The 23,978-nt window shown below is 39.2% G+C and overlaps 1 protein-coding gene across 1 annotated transcript; it reads right to left on the bottom strand.

The window, feature by feature from the left end:
- Window positions 1-217: 217 nt before the first annotated feature.
- On the bottom strand, window positions 218-23,978 carry LOC130927561 (SPRY domain-containing protein 7). Its single transcript, XM_057853496.1, has 5 exons — window positions 23,815-23,978; window positions 19,721-19,837; window positions 19,283-19,449; window positions 2,794-2,896; window positions 218-1,039 (listed from the first exon to the last, which is right to left on the bottom strand). The coding sequence occupies exons 1-5, from the start codon at window positions 23,918-23,920 to the stop codon at window positions 942-944; spliced, it is 591 nt and encodes a 196-aa protein (XP_057709479.1). The 5' UTR covers window positions 23,921-23,978; the 3' UTR covers window positions 218-941.

The raw sequence follows: 23,978 nt of genomic DNA, 5'->3' as shown, positions 1-23,978 counted from the left end.
TGCATAGAGATGCATTGCCGAATCGAACAGAATCAAATCGTGACCCTTTGAATCGAATCGAATCGTGGCCCTCCGAATCGTAATCGAATCGAATCGTGAAGGCAGTGCCGATGCACACCTCTACCATTTACACTGGGAAGGGCGACTAAACATTTGTTCAGTAAAAAAAAAAAAGTTTTCTTCTCTGCAATGAACAATAAAAAAACTGATTCCTGCAGACACAAATGTTTAATCGTTCAACAGTATTTGGATTTTCATGTACAATCAAATGCTTAGTGCAAACAAAGACAAGTACGTAATTGGAACTTTCGGCGGCAGACTTGCAACAATATGAACCGTACGGCATCTCACTTTAAGAGCCGAGCGCCACCATTTCTGATAGTACTCATATATTGGAGAATAAATAAGCCATACACGATTTTCAAGATATACATATACATAAGGAGCTTTGGAGGCGTTTGTCGAAATGTCTTGATTTTCTGTCAGTTCAACACAAACATAAAACACTGTATTCCATGTTTGATTAACCTCATGAATTCAGGCAATGGAAAAGCGATCAATCCATTAAAGAATGGAAACTTGCTTAAAGTTTGATCTGTAAATAAAATAAATATATAATTGTATGTCAGTGCCGGCCTTTATTTAAACCGTTAAGCCCGAGAAATGGCTTGTGATCCAGAAAACATCCAATTTCGGAAAATCTAAGAGGCTACTGGAAGTGTTACAATTGATCATTAACCCTGCTAACATTATCATTAACCTGATCATTGTGCCCACTCTTAAAGGCCTTTTAAATGAGTACGACATCACACATCGACACATTTCGAGAACACGTTATTCGGGACTGTTGGGGAGGCGTCCGCCGGAGAAAATTGGCAAATCACAATCGAAACGTGTTTACGGTACGTGAGGGCGACGACAGCGATCATAAAGGCGCTCGTTTAGAAGATTTGTTGTTCGAAGAGGATCTTCTCGAACCCTTGGGGAGGCGTGTGGTAGAAGTCGCTGAACTGGCAGTCTAAGATGGCGCTGTCGTCCACTGCAACGGGAAATGAGGAAATACAGAGGAACAATTTAAGAGCGGCACGATTCATGAATTTATTGATTTGATATTATTTGAGAACCACTTTCCATCTAGTTTACTACACAAACTGTTATTACTGCCATTTTAAAACAATAAGCTATAAAAATGCTTTGAATAGCTTCCAAGATATATAAGGTGATGCGCATGATAATTAATGTAGCCTACATATTACAAATAGGTAATTATTTTTTATTTTTGTATACATTCAATTCATTCATATCTTTTTTATTTCACTCAATACTTCAACCACAAAAAAAAAATCAGGATTTTAACTCAAAAGCTATTACTGTAATTTCCACACTATAAGGCGCACCTGACTATAAGCCGCCACCCACCAAATTTGAGACAAAAAACGCATTTGTTCATAGATAAGCCGCACTGGACTATAAGCTGCAGCTGTCATCACTGTATTATGAGATAGTTACACCAAAAGATATCATCCGGTAACACTTCATTCGACAGCGGCATCATATGACCAAATGAACCACCATGAACCTTTGAAGCGTCATTGCTTCAAGAAGCTTTATTTGGCCGTCACTGCTCCCTTGGGAGAGACAATCAACCTCTGCTCCCACCTGCTGTCCACACTGTTGTCATCAAACATGCCTCCGAGCATGCATTGCAGCGCTAAAGATGTAAATAACAATCAAAATTCATGTTCTGTGCTAATTATTTCTTCAGTTACTGTTCAGTTGTTTGATTAATTGCTAGTTACGATATTTGGTAACACTTTATTTGACAGTGGCGCCATAAGACAATCATAATTATGACATACCACTGTCATAATCAATCGTGAATGCCTTTAACGGATGGAATTTAGTGTTTTCTGGCAAATTGGCTCACTTTTGAATGGATGTAAAAGATCCGAACTGGACATAAACGGGAGTTAGTGACATAATTTGCCGCATGAAACCTAATGACATCCATCATAAGCAGTCAGTAATGCCCATGATAGTCTCATGTCACAATTATGACGGTCTTATGATGCCGCTGTCATATAAAGTGTTACCTATTAACCCCCAAAAAAACAACAAATAAGCAGCATTGGACTATAAGCCGCAGGATTCAAAGTGAAGGAAAAAAGTAGCGGCTAATAGTCCGAAATTTACGGTAAGTACCTAATATTTTTGGTTTTATTTTGTTGTTTTTAAGGTGAAGAAGAATGTGACTGACTGAGTCCGACAACTCAAATGCTGAAGCAGATGGTGGAAGTCCTCAAACCAGTGCTTTTGGCAACGAAGGTCATAGACGAAGAAAAGACCCACCAATTTTCTCATTTCCCCACTCCAAGCTCAACTGCTGACTGACACCTACAGCACTGTTATTTTTGTTGTTGTTGAAGACTTAAAACTTTAAAGAAATTAAGGTTGCCATTCATCATGATCTATCCAAGAGATATCAGTGGTTGTGGTTTGTTTCCTCTATATGTGCAGGTAAACAATTTGCAGTAGTAGATTCATATTTTACAGCAACGTTGCACAGAAAAGGTGTCACTTTACATGTATATGAAAAAAATTTTTTTTTCTATTTTGAAATATATATATTTTCGTTTCAACAATTGTATCGTAGAATATCATGTATCAAATTTCTGACCAATATACCGATAATCGCTGCATCGTGATATTGTGAGATAATCATTATCGTGAGCCTTGTATCGTGAATCGTATCGTATCATGAGGTGCCCTGAGGTTCCCACTCCTATCTCTTACCGTAGACAACGGGTGACACGGTGCCTCGTATCCCCGATGCGGGACAATGCATATTCTTTCCATTCAAATACAAGTTCATCTCCACGTGATCATACGTGATGCCCTGCGGGTGACAGGATTGATTAAGCAATTAGGTACATTCCAAATTACTCATACTTGAAATACAGTGAGGCGCAGAAGTATTTGCATTTTGCACCCCTTGTTATTTTGCAAGTTTACCCACTTAGAAAATAGGCAGAAGTCTGAAATCTCAATCGTAGATGCATTTCAGCTTATCGAGTTGTGATCTAAAATTAAAAAAAATTTGGCACTCATTTGTAATTTACTGGGTTTCATAAGTATTTGCACCCCAGCAAAAATTATGACACTCAAAGAGTTGTCAGTTTACCTTAAAAAAAGTCCACCTTTATCCCATGAGGAACCACCCACCCACTCACCACCTGTTTGAGCTCATTATTGTCACCTGTGCACCCCACAGTCAGTCATAATCCAACTGCTACCATGGGCAAGACCAGAGAGCTTTCGAAAGACACCAGAGAAAAAAATAGTTGAGCTCCACAAAGCTGGAAAAGGCTATGGGACAATTGGAAAGTTGCTTGGTGAGAATAAATCAACAGTTGCAGCTATTTTTAGGAAATGAAAAGGCTAACCATGACTGACAAACTACCTCGGAAAATGAAAAGGCTAAACATGACTGACAAACTACCTCGGACTGGGGCTCCATGTAAAATCTCTCCTCGTGGAGCATCACTCGACGAGAAAAGTGAGGGCTCAGCCTAGAACTAAATGGCAGGAGCTGGTCAATGACCTGAAGAGAGCTGTCAGTAGAACACTACAATGCAATGGTTTAAAATCAAGCATTGCTCCGAATGTTCCCCTGTTGAAGCCAGTACGTGTGACGTCTGAAATAGAGCCGGGCGGTATACCGAAAATTTACCGTTACCGAAATTCTTCACGATGACCGACGTAATTTTGACCATGTTGGTAAATTCGGTAATTTAATAAAACAAGAAAATATAGTCTTTTCATCCCGCTTTGACTTGGTGTTGTTCGGCTATGTGTATTCCCCTTTAAGAAAGCCGTGTGCTTACGTATGAAGTCACGTGGTTGTCAGGAAGTCAAACAAACAGAAGCCTTGTAGGCTAACGCTACAAGCAAACGTGATAGAGTGTGACTTCAGGGAGCTATGCCAAACTTTCACCCGACATTAAGTAGACTCTTGGCGGCATCCAGACGGGCATTCATCCACTGTCCTTCTGTGCTTTCAGTGCTTCTACTGGTAGCCAGGCCACAGGCTAACGCTAGCGGCTAACGCTGCAAATTAACGTGAAGGAGTCGGCTAGCGGCTCTAACCTTGTCGAAACAGCTGAACTTAAAGAGTGGATTGGGCACGGACTGCATCTAATGATTAGTATGTCGCGCTATTTTGTATCTCTGTGTGTGTGTGATTTCTCTGATAGCTTTTATGATGGTAAAGCATTCACAATAAAGTACAATCCAACAGTGAAACCTATAATATGACTGTTTATTGGCCACAGCTATTTTTCTGTATGTGCTTGCTTTATTCTGTGTCATTACTTCCATCATAAAATCATAAATGTTTTATTGGTATAAGAGCAATATAGCTTTGATGTGTGTGTGTGTGTGTGTGTGTGTGTGCCTGTGTGTGGGTTGCATGTGTGCGTGCATGTATTCAAATATGCTCTGGGGGAAAAAAAAAAACTGAAATCTTGAAGTAAACACTTGTGTCGAATTATTATGTCACAGCAGCCATTAACAATAGGTTGTCTGTTTGAAGTGTTCTGTTCAAGCTGTTAGTCATTTGTGTTACAATGACATGTTTGCACAGTGGTATTGATTTTTATAATGTTGTACATTGTTCAAGTCATACAAGCTGTTATAAATGTTCATACTTGAATCCTTATTGTTTACAGTCAATTTTTATATACTTAACCCTTTAACACCGAACGTGTCGGCAGCGACGCGTTTACGCATATCGTCTTTGAAGCTTCGTCACGCTGTAATTACATCACCCACGTGCCGCTGGTTGGTCTCGTTTGAAAGTGTGGAAGTTGATGTCCACACCAGTTTTTATTTGAAGTCAATCGGCCAAGAAAAACGGGAGATAATGTCATTTGATTTTTATAGTTTTATTGCACTCATAAATATGCATTAAAACGCTGCATGGACCATGTATCCATCTCCATATTTCCATCATTTCTTGTCGTTTTTCAAAACCGAAAGCAGCACAAAATACAATATATCCCAAGAGCCGTTGTGATTAGGGGTGCAACAGTTCAGTTAGCCCACGGTTTGGTTTGAACCTCGGTTTTGGGATCACGGTTTCGGTTCGGTTTGCTTTTTGCATTTTTTTTATTTTTATTTTTTTTAAACTGCCTTTATTTTGCTTTTAAGAAAATGAAATAAACACTTAAAATGTAAAAATGTTTGACTGTTAAAATGCCTCTGACTGTTAAAATGCCTCTTAGCTCTTTGGCTAGTTTAGTGACTGACTACTGAAATACACACACAGTAGTAAAAAAGTTACTTGGCAAAGTAACCGGTGTTACCTTTCATGTTTTTTTTTTCATTTAAAAAAAACAAAAAACAAAAAATCCATAGTAACCTCTGCTATGTTTGGAGGTCATTTAATGTTCTGAATCACCCGTTAAAGTTGATAAAATTGCTCCCGTTTTTGCATTAATTCCCTTCTGTCTACTTTTGACATGTGAAAATTTTTAAACCGTTTCATCATTTAAAGATAGACTCAAGTCGAGATTTTGCCGATTTAGGAGTATTTTAGATAAAAAGTTACTTAGGTTCACTAGGAAGGTTCACTACAACACAGCCTTTCTGAGAAGTTTACTGCTCTAAAATGGCGGCTGTTTACTAACGCTACCGAGTCTGTCATTTCGCATGTAGTTCTATATGCATGAGATATCTAGGCGTAGGTTGTAGGCTGTCGGCTACAGTCAGGAAATATTGGAGCCACCTAGCCTAGCATCGCGTTTGCGACAGCGTCACAACAAACACTCTTCCTTCTCCGTGCCTCTGACTTTTCTCGCGTCATTCAACCAACGTATTAACGAACGGAGGAAAAAAAACGTAACGCACGAAAAACCTACAGAATTTGAACGTAACGTACGGCATACACATTTAAAATCAGTGCTCACTTGTACAAATTACGCCGAGACCGTACAACCTGACAGGCATGAATTATGGTGGACCGTCACAGTTAGGTAGTAGCACTCTGTAGCACGGGACGTCCAACTATCAGTGGTCACGGCGAAACTATGTGCTTTAGCGAAGTCATCTTCGATGGCTTTGCTTGCCATTTCATAAATGTCGGGGAATACGTTGTTGGAGAAATATGTCCGCGAGGGAACAATGTAACGCGGGTCAAGCGTTGCAAATAAATTAACGAAGCCCGCCGTGTGTTTTCACTGGTGTCATCTCCGGGTTTGTCCTGCTCTGAGGAAGTGATATCTGTGGGTGATGCCGGCTAAGGTGCCGCAGTCATGTTAGAAGTGTTGCCATTAGCATAGGGAACAAGCGCTGAGCAATGCTTGCAAATTGCTTTTTTTTTTTTTTCTCAATATTTTCTCTCCCTCCTATTTTCTCTCCCACCGCATTGTAGTCCACGGGAAAACCGAAATGTTGCCACACCAAAGATTTGAAAGAAGCCAGTGCTTCCTCAAAATTCGGTCTCTCCACTCCTCCGCTCGCCACAGCTTTTTGTTTTCTTTCTTGTTTCACTTTCACTTCGCTCGTAAGCGAGAGAGGGCGTTACTCGGCTTCTATTACACAGGTGCTTGACAGCGATCGGACATTTACTTGCGACGGGGCGGGAATTTCTCCACAGGTGTGCTTCACGTTGCACACAGAGCTCGACCAATTCATTCCACAAGCGTTCGGAATAAATTAATTGCAAAACCGAAAAGGCGCAGTTCATAAAGGCGTATTGAACCGTACAGGGCGAACCGTACGGTTCGGCTTTGAACCGCAAACCGTTGCACTCCTAGTTGTGATGTCAAGAAGGACGAACCGAATGTGATCATTTTTCATAAATTTCCGAGCGAGGCGCCAACTATTGAAAGGGAGGCATGCGAAGCAAGCAAGCAACGGCCGGTTGGTTTGAGCGAGCGACTCTGAAATGTGCAGAATGAATCTAAAACTACATTTAGCGCAAGCTAATGCATTATTTCATTAACTCAAGGAAGAAGATGAAGCTTTATTGAGTGTAGGGCTGCAGCTATCGAATATTTTAGTGATCGAGTAATCGACTGAAAATTCTATCGATTAATCGAGTAATCGGATAAAACAAATATATTTTTAGGTGAAGAGCAATTATAAATATACATGAGAAAACAAGACATTTCATCTAATCTTGAACCATTTTCAGTCAATCAATGTCTTTATTTTCGATGTATATTGTTGAAAACAGCCAACAATTGCATCTCAGATGTAGCTAGAATTAAAAAAAAAAAAAAAAAAACTAATTCACTGCTTTCACTCAAAAAACTTTTAGATCTTATTTTTAAAAAAAATTATATATTTATATATTACCTAAAAATGCCGTTACGCTTGATAACACACATCACTTAAAAGTTAGGATTTTTTCCCACGTGTTTCAATTGAATTTCTCTTTGTGTCAAGCCATTTTTAAGTTCTAGTTAAGTTTTAAGTTAGTCTAAACTGTAAGTCCTGATAGAATTTTGAGTTTTTGCAGTGTTCAAAATAAATGTATGATACAGGCTGTACTGGAGCACATTAGGGACCAGTGCTACTTGGTGTTTTATCCAGCAATGACTACTGAGCTAAAATTGATAGTTAGCATGATAAAGTCTTTATTTTACACCCTCATCACTCCACAATGCTATGTTATGTTAAAGCCTGTATGTAAGACACGTTAGCCACGCATCGACAGTGGTCATAATTAATTGAAACCTAGCCCTCCGCAGGGCTAACTTTACGTGAGCTAGTAGCGACAGTAACGTTAATCTTATTTATTAGCGCTTAGCGCTCTTTATTAGCGCTTAGCGCTGTACTGCTTTAAGATGGCGGCTGTTTAATAACGCTGCCCAGACGCGGCCGAGTCTGTCATTGCGCATCTAGTTCAACATACATGTGATCTTTATGAGACGCATCAGACGCTAGCTGTTACCCACGTAGCATCGTGCGGGCTAGTATTTGGCAACGTCGGCGTCGTTTGTGGCGGCTGTCAGCTGCAGTAAGTTTTTTTTTTTTTTTTCCTTCTTCCTCTCCGCACGTGAAAGCGCGTTGTCCCGCATTAAAAGTAGTCCGAGCAAAACGTGATGCTTAGAGCTGTCAAAATAAACGATTACTCGAGGTGAATAAAATTACTCGGATCAGTTTTTAAACTCGAGTTACTCGAGTTGCTCGAGTACTCGTTTCAGCTCTAATTGAGTGCGCAAAAAAATATATATATATTGGGTGGCATGCCTACAAAAATTTTGAATTGAACTGAACTACTTGTCAATATTTTTGAAAATACTTTTTTTCAATGTTATATATATTTTTTCTTCACTATAATCTTTCCAATTTTTATGTAGATGTGTGTTCGAGAAGCTTGATTGCATGTACGTATATACTTTTGATAAAGTGATGGGTACAACACCTAACTTCACAAAGAGATATCCTCCAAACCCTTTTTGTGTTAGATGATATATATACATTTTTTCTCACTATTTTGTACAGTATATAACCCGTTTTGACCATAGTATGTGTAAAGGCAAAAAACGCCTATGACCATACCTGCTGTTTGTGTTGAAGTGTCAAACACAAAACTATTCAATCTTATTTTTTTCTATTGAATGTTTATCCTAACAAGTTGATTAAACATTATCAAGCTTCAAAACGGTTGGTCGCGCATGTTTGGTTGTCAATGGGACATCAACATTACAAATTTTGAAAAAGGATTTTGGGATTTTTTTTTGTCTTTTCGGGTCCAAAATGTAGATTATAATTGGTCAGTGAAGAAAACAACAGTTTAGACATGAAGTTCAGGGTGTCCTGAAAAAAGGGACCCAACTTGGCCATTGTAAACAATTTTTTCTTTGAAATATAAAGGCAACATCAAATGCATGCAAATTCGGCCAAAATAGGCTTAGGTGTTAAAGGGTTAATGTTTAGACTGCATGTACAATTGTTAAATATGTTAAATTGAAAGCTGGTAAATAAATCAACGAGAAACGGTTAATTTGTATTTCATGCATTGATTCAGATTTTCAAATTATATAACAGTCCGCTCGGGCGAATTTATCGTCATTTATCGTTATCAAAGTAAGTCTGCTCAATTTACCGTGATACGTACTTACAGCCATATCGCCCAGCCCTAGTCTGAAGTTTACAACGGACCATCTGAATGATGCAGAGGGGTCATGAGATTAAGTCATGTGGTCAGATGAGACCAAAGTAGAACTTTTTGGTGAAAACTTTACTCGTCGTGTGTGGAGGAAACAGAACGATGAGTACAATCCCAAGAACACCATCCCCACTGTGAAGTATGGGGATGAAAACATCATGTTTTGGGGCTGTTTTTCGGCAAAGGGGACAGGACGACTGTATAAAGCAGAGGATGAATGGTAAAATGTATCAGTGTTTCCCCTAGAATTTTTTGAAGCTGTGGTGGTGGGCTGCATCGGAGTCGGACAGCCTCACCATGTCGTGCCACGGCGAATTTTTTTTTTCTCCATTATTTTTTTCCCTTAATAAGAACCATAACGAAGATATATTTGAAATATTTCATTAGCTAGGCTAATGTCGTAGCTCTCAGCTACGGTACATGTACGTAAAATGCGTAGCTGATTACAGCTACTTTACCCTACGTAATAATACGACTTTTCTCGTAGCAATAGTACGACTTGCATCTCGTAGTGACTCAGGGGTTGGCAACCCAAAATGTTGAAAGAGCCATATTTGACCAAAAAATAAAAGATAATAAAACTGATACAGTATGTCGGGAGCCGCAAAAAATTAAAAGCCTTGTATAAGCCTTATAATGATAGCAACACTGGCTGTATGCATTGATACTAGCTTAATTAGCTTACTATCGAAATGACTAAGTTGGCTAGAAATACAAAATTAGCCTTCATGATTAAATGTTTATTTTCCCTGCAGTGGATCCTATAGAGCACAGGTGTCAAACCAATTCTAGAAAGGGCCTAGTGGGTGCTGGATTTTGTTCCAACCGATAACGTGCAGAGAGTTTAACCAATGAACTTCCTGCTGAAACAAGCAGCACCTGACAAAGTTTAACTGATTACACATGTAAAAGATCTAATTGGTGAAAAGGTGTCATCTTCATTGGTTGGAAAGCAAACCTGCATCCACTAGGCCCTTTCTGGAATCGGTTTGACACCTGTGCTATAGAGAATGATGCACCACGTGAATACTCTGTTGTACGATGCCACTACAAGTTTAACTTCATTACAATATTAATGAACTGAAAGAATGTTTGTGTCATGTTTGTCCTCCTAGAAATCCTATTAAAACAAAAAATATATTTCCCTCTCCCATCTTTTTCCATTTTCAAAAAAAAAAACCTCTGGAGCAGCGCTTAAGAGCCGCACGCGGCCCTAGAGCCACGGGTTGCAGACCACCGTCTTAGTCCTTCTTTTTCCTTTTATTTGGCCCTTATAAGTACTACATTACCACAACAATAACAGTCCTTCTGCCAACGGACCCATTTCAAGGGGTGGGGGATTCTAATAGCCGTGCAAAGAGTTTTACTAGATTCGGTGAGAAGGTGAATAGTTTTTTTTCAATGTTCGTGAACTAAATTTCCACACAAACGCACATCGAGGTACCATTAACTTAGCAAGGAGAGGTATGAGAGTCATTTTTCGAGTGTCCCAGAGCTCGCAAAACTTGAAAAAAAAGCGCATTTATCAAAGTTTCGTCAACCATAATTGCGTATATCCGTCAGCCGAAACAGCACAGATAAAGTACACCTGCCCCTCGTTGTCGAAATTGGCGCGCCGGTGTTGTGTCGAAAAATAGCCACTCCGCGTGAAATGTTCCCCCTAACGGGAGCGCCTGCACGTCACTCGTACACACAGCTTTTTCTTACCAATCGGTGGACAGGGAAACGACTTTCTTGTACCGTGAATATGTATCATTTTACTCTGCTTGAACTAATAAATCTTGTACTGTGACCGGTGCTCTGAAAATAGAGCAAGGCTTCATTTTGAGCCCCGCCTCTCCGCGCAAATTCAGTCAAACTTTGCTTTCTGTCCAAGACGGCCATCCACTGCCCACTTTCGCCGAAAAGTCTGATCCAAACTATTGTAATGCCCCGGATATGGGGAAGAAGGAGAGAAGTCTGTATTGGCTTACCCACTTTATTGTGGTAACAATAATAAAGAAAAACGATAACAAAATACCAGCGGGCTGCCACGACATGCGACCTCTATCTCTCGCTATCTCGCTCGTTCTCCCAATCTTCCTACTCGTTCCCCTTGCGTCACAGCTCCCCAGGCCGATTGTCAAATGAGTTAAGGTGGCCCCGCATAGTTACGAACATTACAATACACAATGAATAGGTTTCCGCTGAACTCTTCACACTCGGCTGCTGCTAGTTTGAAACAGCCTTTAAAAAATTAAATAAATAAATAAAATGCATCTCATTTGCAAGGCGTGGCGGCTTTTATTTTGGTGTGGCGGTGCGCCACAATCTGTTAAATGTAGGGGAATCCCTGTGTATCGTCAGATTTTGAGCCACAACCTCCTTCCCTTAGTCAGAGACTTGAAGATGAGCCGTGGCTGGATCTTCCAACATCACAATGATCCGAAACACACAGCCAAGCTGCGTAAAAAGCATATCAAGGTTCTGGAGTGGCCTAGCCGGTCTCCAGACCTCAATCCAATAGAAAATCTTTGGATGGAGCTGAAACTTTGTGTTTCTCAACGACAGCCCCGAAACCTGACAGATTTAGAGAAGATTTTTGTGGAGGAATAAGCCAAAATCCCAGTTTCCATATGTGAAAACCTGTTGAAGAACTACAGAAAGCGTCCGACCTATGTAATTGCAAACAATGGCTTCTGCACTAAACATTAGCACTGATTTTCTCAGGGGTTCAAACACTTATGAATCCCAGTAAATTGCAAATAAATTATTGAAAAATCATACAACATGAGTTCCGGATTTTTTTTTCCAGATTATGTCTCTGTAAATGGCAATTAAAGATGTCCCGATCGATCGGCACGTCATTTTCAAAGTATCAGAATCGGCAAAAATTTATTGGACATGCCTTTTTTAAAATATATATATATATTTTATTTAAATCGTTTTCTACTTGTATTTTAACGTTACAGACAAAATGTCTTACACTCATCCAGAGTAGTTTTGGCTTAAAGTAGGGCTATCAAATATACTGCGTTAACGGCGGTATTTTTTTTTTTTTAAATTAATCACGTTAAATAATTAACGCATGCGCTGCACGACCCACTCACACATTGTCGCGTTCAATCTATAAAGACGCCGTCTTACCTATAGATAGCGCTAAAAGGCAGCGTATAATGAGTAGAGAGAATTTTGACAGCCTTTGGAGCCATTTTTTATGTGGCTAAAGCCTTACAATACCTCTCTCAGAAATTAAAAATAACGTGGGAGGCAATGTGGGGAAGAAAGGTAGTAGTTGATCATTTTCTTAACACCCTATGTTCTTTCCCAACGCAGAGAAGATATATCAATTGGTGCCCCCACGCACAGTCATGGTTGCACTTCCCATTATGCATTTAGGCAGAAGTTAAATGGCTGCAGTATCATTTACTGAAAGCTCAACAAATACACTAGATGGCAATATTCAGTCACAATATACAAAGTCACATTTGTCCTTTAAGAATTACAAGTCTTTCTATCCGTGGATCCCTCTTACAGAAAGAATGTTAATAATGAAAATGCAATCTTGAGGATTTATTGTCATAATAAACAAATACAGTACTTATGTACTGTATGTTGAATGTATATATTCGTCCAAGTTGAATTCATTTTTTTTCTTAATTCACTGCCAAAATGTATATGATCGGGAAAAATTATCGGGAATGATTGGAATTGAATCGGGAGCAAAAAAAAAAAAAAGCAATCGGATCGGGAAATATCGGGATTGGCAGATACTCAAACTAAAAAGATCGGGATCGGATCGGGAGCAAAAAAAAAAACATGATAGGAACAACCCTAGTGGCAATGCATCTTTGATTTAAATTTCAAACATCTACCTACTAAGTGGGTAAACTTGCAAAATCACAACGGGTGCAAATACTTCTGCTCCTCACTTTACATGCATATAAAAAAAAAAAAATGTTCAATGTATTGTTAATAAGAATCCAGTAATGCAAGTAGACAAATAATATTTTTGTAAAAATTACAGAAACTTGCTTGATATCAGAATGTACTCATGGAAAGGCCATATTAGAATGTACTCATGGAAAGGCCATATTAGATAATAGTATCCAGTACCCAGATTTGTTTAGTTTTGTATCTGCAGCTCCCTCTGCTGAATGGTGTGGGTTATTGCCCAACAAAGAAAAATGCCAAAACTGAAAATAACTTGTGGAGGGTCTGTAAATTAATTTTCTTTACAGTTTTCATTTTGAGAAAACGTTATATATGTCCTGCATTATTCTTACTTTGTCTCCTTGCAAACGCATACAAAAACACTCTTAAATTCCAAGTTAAGACAAAAGCGTAAAACAGTATATTACTACCGCTAAGAGGAAAAAAAATAGTGGGTGCTAGTGAATTGAAATAAAAAATAAACAGTCAATACAATACAAGGTTATATCATACAGTAAATGTTTTAATATCGTACTACAACGTATATATAATTTTAATCAGAAGAGTAGTTACGCGTTATGCGTATATATATATATATATATATATATATATATATATATATATATATATATATATATATATGGGGGTTGTCAAACGATTAAAATTTTTAATCGAGTTAATCACAGCTTAAAATTAATTCATCGTAATTAATTAATTAATTCAAACCATCTCTAAAATATGCCATATTTTTCTGAAAATTATTGTTGGATTGGAAAGATAAGACAAGACGAACATAAATATTCAACATACAGTACATAAGTACTGTATTTGTTTACTATAACAATAAATCCACAAGATGGCATTAACATTATTAACATTCTTTCTGTTAAAGGGATCCACGGATAGAATGACTTGTAGTTCTTAAAAGATAAATTTGAGTACAAGTTATAGTAATTTTATATTAAATAATGTTTTCGGTTAATGTTAATGTTTTCGGTTTAATAAAATTTGTAAAATTTTCTATCAAAAAATAAACTAACAGCTCGCCATTGTTCACGTCGCCGAGCGGTGACGTGACATCGGGCTCCCTGCCGTTCTTCCACATTGTCATTAACTACGTAAGGTAGTGATTGAAATACACCACAAGGTGTCAATGGCGAGTTTTAAATTAGTTAGAGATACAGCCGAGGCAAAGTTTGAGGAAGTTTTATGTGCATTTTGAATAGCTATTTTGATTGGGAATGCCAGTTCTCTTTGCATTGAACGCTTTTCTTTTTGTGAACATTATTTTTTTGAGCAATAGGAATATTTTTGTTGTGCTTTCACTAAATGATACTGTAGCGACTTAACTGTTTCGCCCAAATGCATGATGGGAAGTTGGGCAACCATGACTGTCAGTGGTGGCTGCAAATAGTATACAGCAGGGGTGTCAAACAGATTCCACAAAGGGCCGCAGTGGGTCCTGGTTTTTGTTCCAACAGATCCAGCACAAACAGTTCAACCAAAAAAAAAATCCCAATTAATCTGCTCTCACGTCCGACTTTATCTTCGCTCGACGAGGCATTTACTCTCGTCGACGTCAGCCGGCCAAAACTTCAGCCCTCTGCTGGTTTAAATCATATCTATCTAATAGGTACCAGTTTGTCAATGTAAACCAGCAATCATCACCGTACTCTAGAGTTAGTTATGGTGTGCCGCAGGGATCGGTCCTCGGGCCCATCTTGTATATGCTGTATATGCTTCCTCTAGGTAATATCATCAGAAAACATAGCATTAACTTTCATTGTTACGTTGACGACACACAATTGTATTTATCAATTAAACCTGAGCAGATCAGGCAAGTGGAAAAAACTAAGCACCTTCGTCCGAGATATAAATACCTGGATGAGCACTAACTATCTTCTATTTAACCCTGAAAAGACAGAAGTCCTTATAATAGGCCCGAAAAATGTGTGAGAAACTCTTTAGCTGCCCAGATAGTCACTCTGGACAATGTAAGTGTAGCCTCCAGCACCACAGTTAAAAACCTAGGAGTTTTATTCGACCCTGACTTATTGTTTAAAGCTCACATTAAACAAACCTGCAGAACGGCCTTCTTTCACCTGCACGACATAGCAAAATTAGAAATATCTGATCTAAAAACGATGCAGAAAAATTGACGCGTTCGTTACATCGAGATTGGATTACTGTAACTCCCTACTTGCAGCTTGTCCTAAAAGTTCTCTAAAAGGTCTTCAGCTAGTCCAAAACGCAACAGCAAGACTTTTAAAAGGAACCAATGGAAGAGAGCACATCACCCCTGTGCTCCAGGCCCTTCACTGGCTTCCAGTCGAGTTTAGAATTAAATTTAAAATCCTCCTTCTTACATTTAAGACCATCAATGGGTTGGGGCCATCTTATCTTACAGATGCTCTGGTTCTATACCGCCCCAACAGAACACTCCGCTCACAGAATGCAATTCTACTGGTAGTTCCCAGGGTTTCTAAAAGTACTGCCGGAGCTAGAGCCTTTAGCCACCAAGCCCGTTTTATGGAATCAGCTTCCAGCTAATATTAAAGAAGCTGAGATGGTCTGCACATTTAAGATTAGATTAAAAACGTTCCTATTCCACAAAGCTTATGGTCAGGCTAGTTGAAGTCGGAGTAGACTCACAGTTCAGTCTAAGCTGCACTAGAAGCTATAATGCTGGGGGAAGTACAGCCACTGAGTTCTATCTCCTTTTTCTCACTCTACCTACCACTTGTCTTACTTTATTTCTATTTTCCAATGTTAATATCTAGTTGTCTAGTCTCTTCATCACTAGTCACCCGGTGTCCCCTCCCCCCCTCCCCTCCCTATTTTTCAGCAGCAGCCTCCTGACTGTCCGGACCCCTGGCTGGATGGACGTCCTCGTTGCTACCCCCGTCTCATCTGGCTAGATGGACCTCTTCTTGTTCCTTTACTCCACTGCATCTTTACGGACTGTAGCTTCGCCTGCTAATTTCCATTAGCAGTCCTGGTGCTTCCGGTCTATCCGTCCTGGGAGTGGATCTCTCCTGACTGTGGTACTCCCCAAGGTTGCTCATTTTTTCCCAAAGACTCTGGAGTTTTTGGAGTTTTTCCTTGCCGACATGGAGGGTCTAAGGATGGGGGATGCCCGGGACTTGAACTTTATTTATTCATCTTTGTTGCTTCATTTGCTGTTTCTGATTGTGTATCATATTGCCTCTGCAAAGCCCTTTAAGACAACCTTGTTGTGATTTAGGGCTATACAAATAAAACTGAATTGAATTTAATTGAATTGAACCAAAGAGGTTTTTGCTAAAATAAGCAGCACCTGACTGCAATCAACTGATTACACTTGTAAGACATCAGATTGGTGGAAAGGTATTCATCTCGTTTGGTTGGAATGAAATCCAGTACCCACTGCGGCCCTTTGAGGACCGGTTTGACACCTGTGGTATACAGTATGTTCTGTGTTAAGTTCAATTAAGCGTGTTAAGAAAAAGATAGTCTCCTGTGAGAGATAGGAATATTATTTTTTATTGTGCTTTCTCTAAATGATACTGTAGCGACTTAACTGTTCCGCCCAAATGAGTGATGGGAAGATGGGCAACCATGACTGGCAGTGGTGGCAGCAAATGGTATACAGTATGTTCTGCGTTGTGTACAATTAAGCGTGTTAAGAAAAAGATCGTCTCGTGTCATTCTTCCACACGTCGTTCACCACAGTAACACTCGCATTTCTTTTCGCTCTCAATGTGCTAAAACGGCGTCATTGTAAACTGTTTGAGGCAACGCATGAACGGGTCATTCCGTGCATGCGTTAATTGCGTCAAATATTTTAACTAGGGCTGTCAAAATTATCGCGTTAACAGGCGTTAATTAATCTTTTTAATTAATCACCTTAAAATATTTGACGCAATTAACGCATGCACTGAATGAGCCGCTCTCGCATTGCCTCAAACAGATTTCAATGATGCCGTTTGTGGACATTAAGAGTGAAGAGAATGCCACCGGCCGCTTGGGGGCAGCGCAGCGCCGTTCTATACTAATGTTATTCCTTCTAATAGTGGGAGAATTAGTAGTTGTGAGACGTTTATGCTGTTGCTTTGTGCTCCACACATATTTCGGTAAGTTTGCTTTCTTTTAGTGGCAATTATGTGTCTCTTGTTGTATTTTGGGTGAGATATGCTCAGAGATATATCTGTTATAAAGGCGAGTGGACACAGGCGTTCTTTGGGCTGCGCCGTTTATTGACATACGCTTCTGCAACTCCTTCACAACAAAAAGAAGTATCATTTAGTGAAAGCACAACAAAAATAATATTGCTATCTCTCAAAAAAAATAATGTTCACAAAAAGAAAAGCACTTCAATCTGTAGTAATGAGGCCCTATTCTCACACAGCTAAACAACAATGCAAAGTGAACTGGCATTACTCAGAGTTTGGTCACTCAATTCTTATTATCGTTATTTTTATTCTTATTATTATTATATTAACTCTAATTTTGATTGAAAATTGTACAAATTTTATTAAAACGAAAACATGAAGAGGGGTTTTAATATAAAATTACTGTAACTTGTAACTAAGCCTGAACGATATATCGTTTAAACATCGCCATCGCGATGTGCGTGTGCGCAATAGTCCCATCGCAAGCACGTGCAATAGTTTTTCTTTTTTTTTTGATCCACATACGCCTCACTTTCTGGTCTGTGCACAGCCTCCTACCCTCCCTCTCCCAGCCTTTTGATCCTCTCAGTCAGTGCGGCACAACGATGGCTTTGATCTGGCCACAGAAGCAGACTTCACACGGGCATCTGTCAATCATCGTTTAACTTGTTAAACAGTTGCAAGGAAGCCGCGCTGGAATGAATGTGTGTACTGTGGGGATGTTGGAGACATTTAAATGCCAGAAGTGATCATGAGGAGTTTGAAATTTCTACATGTCACTTCAACGGTCACAGCTAAAGTAGATAAACAGAAGCATTTAATAAAGCCAAGCATTTATCTGCTACAGTACTTTATTCTTGTTCAAAAATGATTTGGTTGGACAGTTATGTTTAAAACTTATCATAATTATGACATTCGAAGTGCTTAAAAACCATTTATTTATATACATTTTTTAAATCACTTTGGGGGGAAAAGTGAGAAAAAAACGTCTTATATGTATCTCTTTCCAATGCTAAATCTGAATAAATACATTGGGCACAAAAAACACACACACAAAAAAAAAAAAAATAAAAATGGGGGAGGTGCACTACTTTGCGGTTTTTCACTTATCGCGGCGGGTTCTGGTCCCCATTAACCGCGAAAAACAAGGGGTGACTGTACACTGTGGTGATGGTCAGTCATCTAAAGTCTTTCCAAACAGCTATTTAAGTCATCTTGTGATAATTTCTTGAAAAAAATATATGTACATTTTTTTTAATATCGCAATATAATATCGCAATATATCGCAAACCCCAAAAAAATCGCAGCAATAGTTTTTTCCAATATCGTTCAGGCCTACTTGTAACTAGAACATTTATCTTTTATGAACTACAAGTCTTACTATTCATGGATCACTTAAACAGAAAGAATGTTAATAATGCCATTTGTGGATTTATTGTTATAATAAACAAATACAGCACTTATCTACAGTATGTTGTATGTATATATCCGTCTTGTGTCTTATCTTTCCATTCCAACAATAATTTACAGAAAAATATGGCATATTTTAGAGATGGTTTGAATTGCGATTAATTGCGATTAATTACGATTAATTAATTTTAAAGCTGTAATTAACTCGATTAAAAATTTTAATTGTTTGACAGCCCTAATTTTAACGTGATTAATTTTTAAAAAATTATTACAGCCCGTTAACGCGATAAATTTGACAGCACTAATATATACAGTATATATATTCACAATTTCGCACTGTTGGTCTACTGTATATAACCTGTTTTGACCATAGTATGGAGAACGAATGAACGAATGAGAATAAAGGACAAAAACACCTATGACCATACCTGCTGTTTCTGTTGAATTATGAAATATAAAATTATTTAGTCTCATTTGTTTGTGTTGACTATTTATCCTAACAAGTTGAGTATTATCACACTTCAAAACGTTTCGTTGAGCATGTTTGGTTGTCAATGGGACATCAATATTACAAATTTTGACCAAAAAATATGGGATTATTTGTCATCTTGACAAAAACGTTATGACTCACCACTATGTCGCCCTCCTGAGGGAGATTGTTGGCAGGCAGGCGGTTCTTCTCCTCATTGTTGTACACGACACAGCCGTCATGTCTCAGGACGAGGCTGTGGCAGTCTCGCCCTAAAGGCACTTGATTGAGATTGGCTTTCTGCGTGGCGACACCCACTCCCCATACACCTTCGAAATTAGCGATGAGGGATTCGTGAACACGACAGAAAAAGGAAAATCAGTGTGAACAGTGATGAAGAACCTTGATTCAAATGTTTGTAATATGATGTGTTTACGTTAACATTTGGGATATGCAACATTATAAATGTACTTTAACATCACATTAGAGCTGGATAAAAGAAGGGATTGTAGTTCACCTCAGAGGTTCCACGATATTTCATTAAAAAAAAAAAAAAAATTTTAAAGAAAAACTGATTGACATCTACAGGTGAGGACTCACCAGTGGACTGTATCTTAAACTCAAAGTAACTTTTGTTCTGGTGCAGAGGAGCATTGGCCAGGCATGCTCCAGTGCCACATATCCTCCGGCCACTCTTCACTATGACAACATCTGTTCCTGCAATACAAGAGTAAAAATAAATCAGTCTCTTGTTAAAAAACGACAAATTGAAGCAGGGCCAGAGACACATCACCATGGATGAAATTGAACATTCATGTAGTGATAGGACAAAATGTGCTGAGACTTGTCTCGAGTAATGAGAGAGTCGTTTCCACAGAGAGTGACTCGACGCGCGATTAATTTGGCCAAAATGCGGAATGATGATGAAATGAAGCCTCACTGGCCATCGTGACAGCTTAGAAATTGGTTTGATGGGTATTGCAAATGCAGTATAGACTAAAGCAGGGGTCGGCAACCTATGACACGCGTGTCAGCACTGGCACGCGAAGGGTTAACCAGTGACACGCGAGCGCATGGCAAAATAAAAAAAAACAACATATTTTTTTTACCTGAAATTGAGACATTTTTAGTTGCGCGCCCTGTTATTTAGGGCTTTACGGGAGCGTCCCTCCCACCCCCTCTGCCTATAGCGTTATTTGCGAACAATAATGGATTTTGAGCACACTTCCAGTTCTTACTCAATTTCTCGATCCTGCGCTCGTCGTTTTTTTTTTTTTTTTCTCTGCGTGCTCAATTCAGCACCCGCTACTAACGTGTCACAAAGCCAACCAATCAGAGGGCTGGCGGAAGTACAAGGTGTTACCAATCTGCACTTTCTGGTGCTGTTACTCCCCGCCCCAGCGTGGAGGCCGGCCCAGTAAAGCAAGTAGACAGCCGGCAAATCGCCGGCGTCCGCGCCGGGAGCCCCGTCACTTCAACTTTGAATTGAGATGCCGATGTCACACCCCCGCCCCGGTGCGGAGGCCGGTCGCTTAAGATATGGGGCTGTACACCCCCGTCCCAGCGCATTGCGACACTCCATTTGGACCCCGATTGCCAGCCGTCAGGTAAGGGCAGCGGGTGAAGCGGTGCTTTCAACTCCGCACTGTAGTATGGAGTTGACCGGCGATTAACATGGCTCGTTGACGTCGATTCGTCCGGTGCTTACTTCGGAGGGGTGGCAATGTGTATAAAAACACAGTGACGCGTTGGATGGCGTTTTACTGGAGACTTTTATTAAACAAAACAAAAACCAGCGGGGGACACTGCCTCTTCTCTCCTTTTCACAGCGCTCTCCGCTCTCTCTCAACACCTTGCTTCGCTCCCTCTCTTTTTCTTGCCCAAACGCCCAATTCTTCTTCTACGCTTAACTAGTAAGCCGATCATATTGTAGGGGACAGTGGCCCCTTGGGGATACCGGTAACAACTGGTTGGCTGGTTACCTCCGGTAGCTCTTTTTGTGCATCATGCCTCGAGAGCGTTGTGTGTCGCACAACAAGTGTCAAACGCCACTACGAGATAAAACATGAAAATTCATACAAAACAGGGCCAAGGAACACTTTAAGGTAGGCATCTTTTATATTTGTAATATAAAATCTAAATTTGTGCATATAATTCACTGTTTAAGTTGCTAGTGTACAAGACAAAATGTAAGAGTCGGCTGTTCTGACTTTGAAGGCTCTCTGTACTGTGAGAGACCTGCACTGAGAATCACACCTGTTCCCCTTTGCGTGCTGGATTGTGTGTCTATGTGTGTGTGATATGTTTGCATAAAATGGTGCAGCTGTACAGCTGTTATTACTGTTGCACTTATTTTCAAGTTTTGATATTTTCTACAATATGCATTAGTTTTTAGTTAATTGATAAAGAAGAATGGTAGTTATACAAATGAAATGTATGTCCATGTTTTTTTTCTTTGGAGTAAAAGTACAGCTCTGCCGGATGCAAAAATTCGGATGTGCGTCATTAATCTTGGGGTGGCACACTGATTGACAAGAAAATTTGAAAGTGGCACTCCACACCAAAAAGGTTGCTGACCCCTGGACTAAAGTATAAAGCCGCAAAAAACAATAGCGTTCACCTGTCGTTTCACAATAACTTACCGCACGAAAGCTATTTGTAGACCGCAAGGCTACGTTACGTCACGATCGTAAACCGGAAGAGGGTCAACATACATTGCCCTCCATAATTATTGGCACTCCTGAAAAAGATGTGTTTTTTAGCTTCTAATATATATTTTTTTTATTCAAATAATATGGGACCTTAATGGAAAAAAAGAGAAAAATCCAACCTTCAATACAAGTTCATTCATTCAGTGGGGAACAAATCCCACATATAGAAATAATTATTTGACATCATGTAATGTGTGTCACAATTATTAGCCCCCCTGGTGTTAATACTTTGTACAACCCCCTTTTGCCAACAAAACAAGGTCTGGAGACTGAGATGGCATGGGAGGAGCTTGATTTTGTGTCTGGTGAACCATTTCTGTGTAGATTTGGCCATATGTTTAGGGTCATTGTCTTGCTGAAAAGACCCAGTGACGACCCATCTTCAGCTTTCGGGCAGAGGGCAACAGATTTTGATTTAAAATGTCCTGGTATTTCAAAGCATTCATGATGCCATGCACCCTGCTACGAACAACCTCACTTTGACAAAGAATTGCCGCTTCAAACTCGTCCTGTTTATGAAAGTCGATTGTCATATGCTGGTGTTGTGTAGTAATGAGCAGACGCGACTTCAGCGGCGCTTGCTAACTTTTTTAATGCGCGCACACACTAGATATCATGAAATGGCAAACTAGATGTGCTTCGTCCCATGCCATTGGCTACGTGAGCCCAGAGTGATTATGGGACACGTAGTCCATATACTACATCGATGAATTCTAAACTGTCATGACTGAATGGAAGTTAAGAAGGCCAAATCAATCCATACCAGTGACTATAGATAAGGTTGCAAATATTGTTAATTCAGTACGTGACACAGATGGATTCGGACCACAAATAGGATGTCTTGCTCATGTAGTAAACCTAGCTGCTAAGAGAGCTGCAGCAATCAACAGTGTGCCCTGCCTCACTTTACAAACAGTAAAGATTGTTCTCAGCACTTTTATACAAAATTTTTTCAGATCAGTAAGAAGTAAGCACATAAATATTATGCACTAAAATGCATGTTTATATGATGGCATTTTAATTTTTGCTCGTTAGCAAAAAAAAAAAAAAAAAAAAAAAGTAATTTTTATTTTATTTACAGAGCATTAAATGTATTGAATCGGATCGAAAATTGTGTCCCCCCCATATCAAAAATCGTACCGAACCATGACTTAACTGTATCGTTGCATCCCTATGGAACACCATTTTAGAAGCTATGACGGGAAAAGTTTTCATTTGCCTAAATGCTTAAGTTATTAAGTGCAATTTTTTTTTTAAACATTTAATTTATTCTGTGTTTCTGTGCGGTATCAGTATTGTTGTTTTTTACTTAAGAGGCATGGTCTATCGTTTTTAGTTGTGATTTCTTAAAAGGTATTTTTGAATTTAAGAGTAAATATTTATCACGTTTAAATGGGTGTACTTGATCTATTAATATATACTCTATTCGCACTGTGTTATTGTAATTTGGTTTTAAAAAATTTGGGGGGGGGGCGCAATAATGTCGCATATCGCAATAATTTATGAGAATAACTATCGCACACTAAAATTTGTTATCGCAACAGGCCTAGTAGCACCCTTCAATCAGCTGTAGAGTTATTTTTTGGAATATTAAAAATGGGTTTCAGTTCTGTGAATGGCATGAAAAGCCCTTAAAATGGATACATTACTTGATGCGTTTGGAGGGGAAAAAATTGGTCCGAAATTCCTACATTAGGGGAATTGAACAAAAGAAAATACCATTTACTCCAGGCTTATTTGGTATTTTAAAAAAATATTTTAAGCATTCTTTTCCCCTCTTTTCAATACAGGTAAATGTACTCAGAAAATGCATGTTTCTCTATTTTCTATGTGGATTATTTAAAATGTGATGGTTAAAAAGTCCTTTAAACCCCTACACTTTACATATTGTCAGCTTCTCTCGTAACAATTTAGCGGAGAAAATCACACGTTGATGGAATTTCGTGATATAAATAACAAATATATAATATAAATGTGATTTACCCATGCGGTGAGTATCTAACTGAACCGTGGGCATTTCTTTAAGTTGGACATGTCCAGCTCCTCCATCTCCGCAGCAGTTTAGACAACACGTAAACATCGCCGCCATCTTCCAAGAAGCGTAGCACTCACCGCCACTTCCGGAAAGCGTTCAATTATGAGGCCAT

This window comes from Corythoichthys intestinalis, chromosome 12 (assembly GCF_030265065.1).
Source record: "Corythoichthys intestinalis isolate RoL2023-P3 chromosome 12, ASM3026506v1, whole genome shotgun sequence".
In the NCBI taxonomy this organism is placed as follows: domain Eukaryota; kingdom Metazoa; phylum Chordata; class Actinopteri; order Syngnathiformes; family Syngnathidae; genus Corythoichthys; species Corythoichthys intestinalis.
This window is presented reverse-complemented; position numbering and strand designations above follow the sequence as displayed.

What these genes read in the sequence shown, in the direction of transcription:
- LOC130927561 (XM_057853496.1), bottom strand. Translation starts at nt 23,920, where the DNA reads ATGGCGGCGATGTTTACGTGTTGTCTAAACTGCTGCGGAGATGGAGGA. An exon ending in CTCAGGAGGGCGACATAGTG is followed by an intron (nt 2,897 to 19,282) that starts GTGAGTCATAAC and finishes TGTCACCCGCAG; the next exon opens with GGCATCACGTATGATCACGT. An exon ending in CGTGTCACCCGTTGTCTACG is followed by an intron (nt 1,040 to 2,793) that starts GTAAGAGATAGG and finishes TTCCCGTTGCAG; the next exon opens with TGGACGACAGCGCCATCTTA.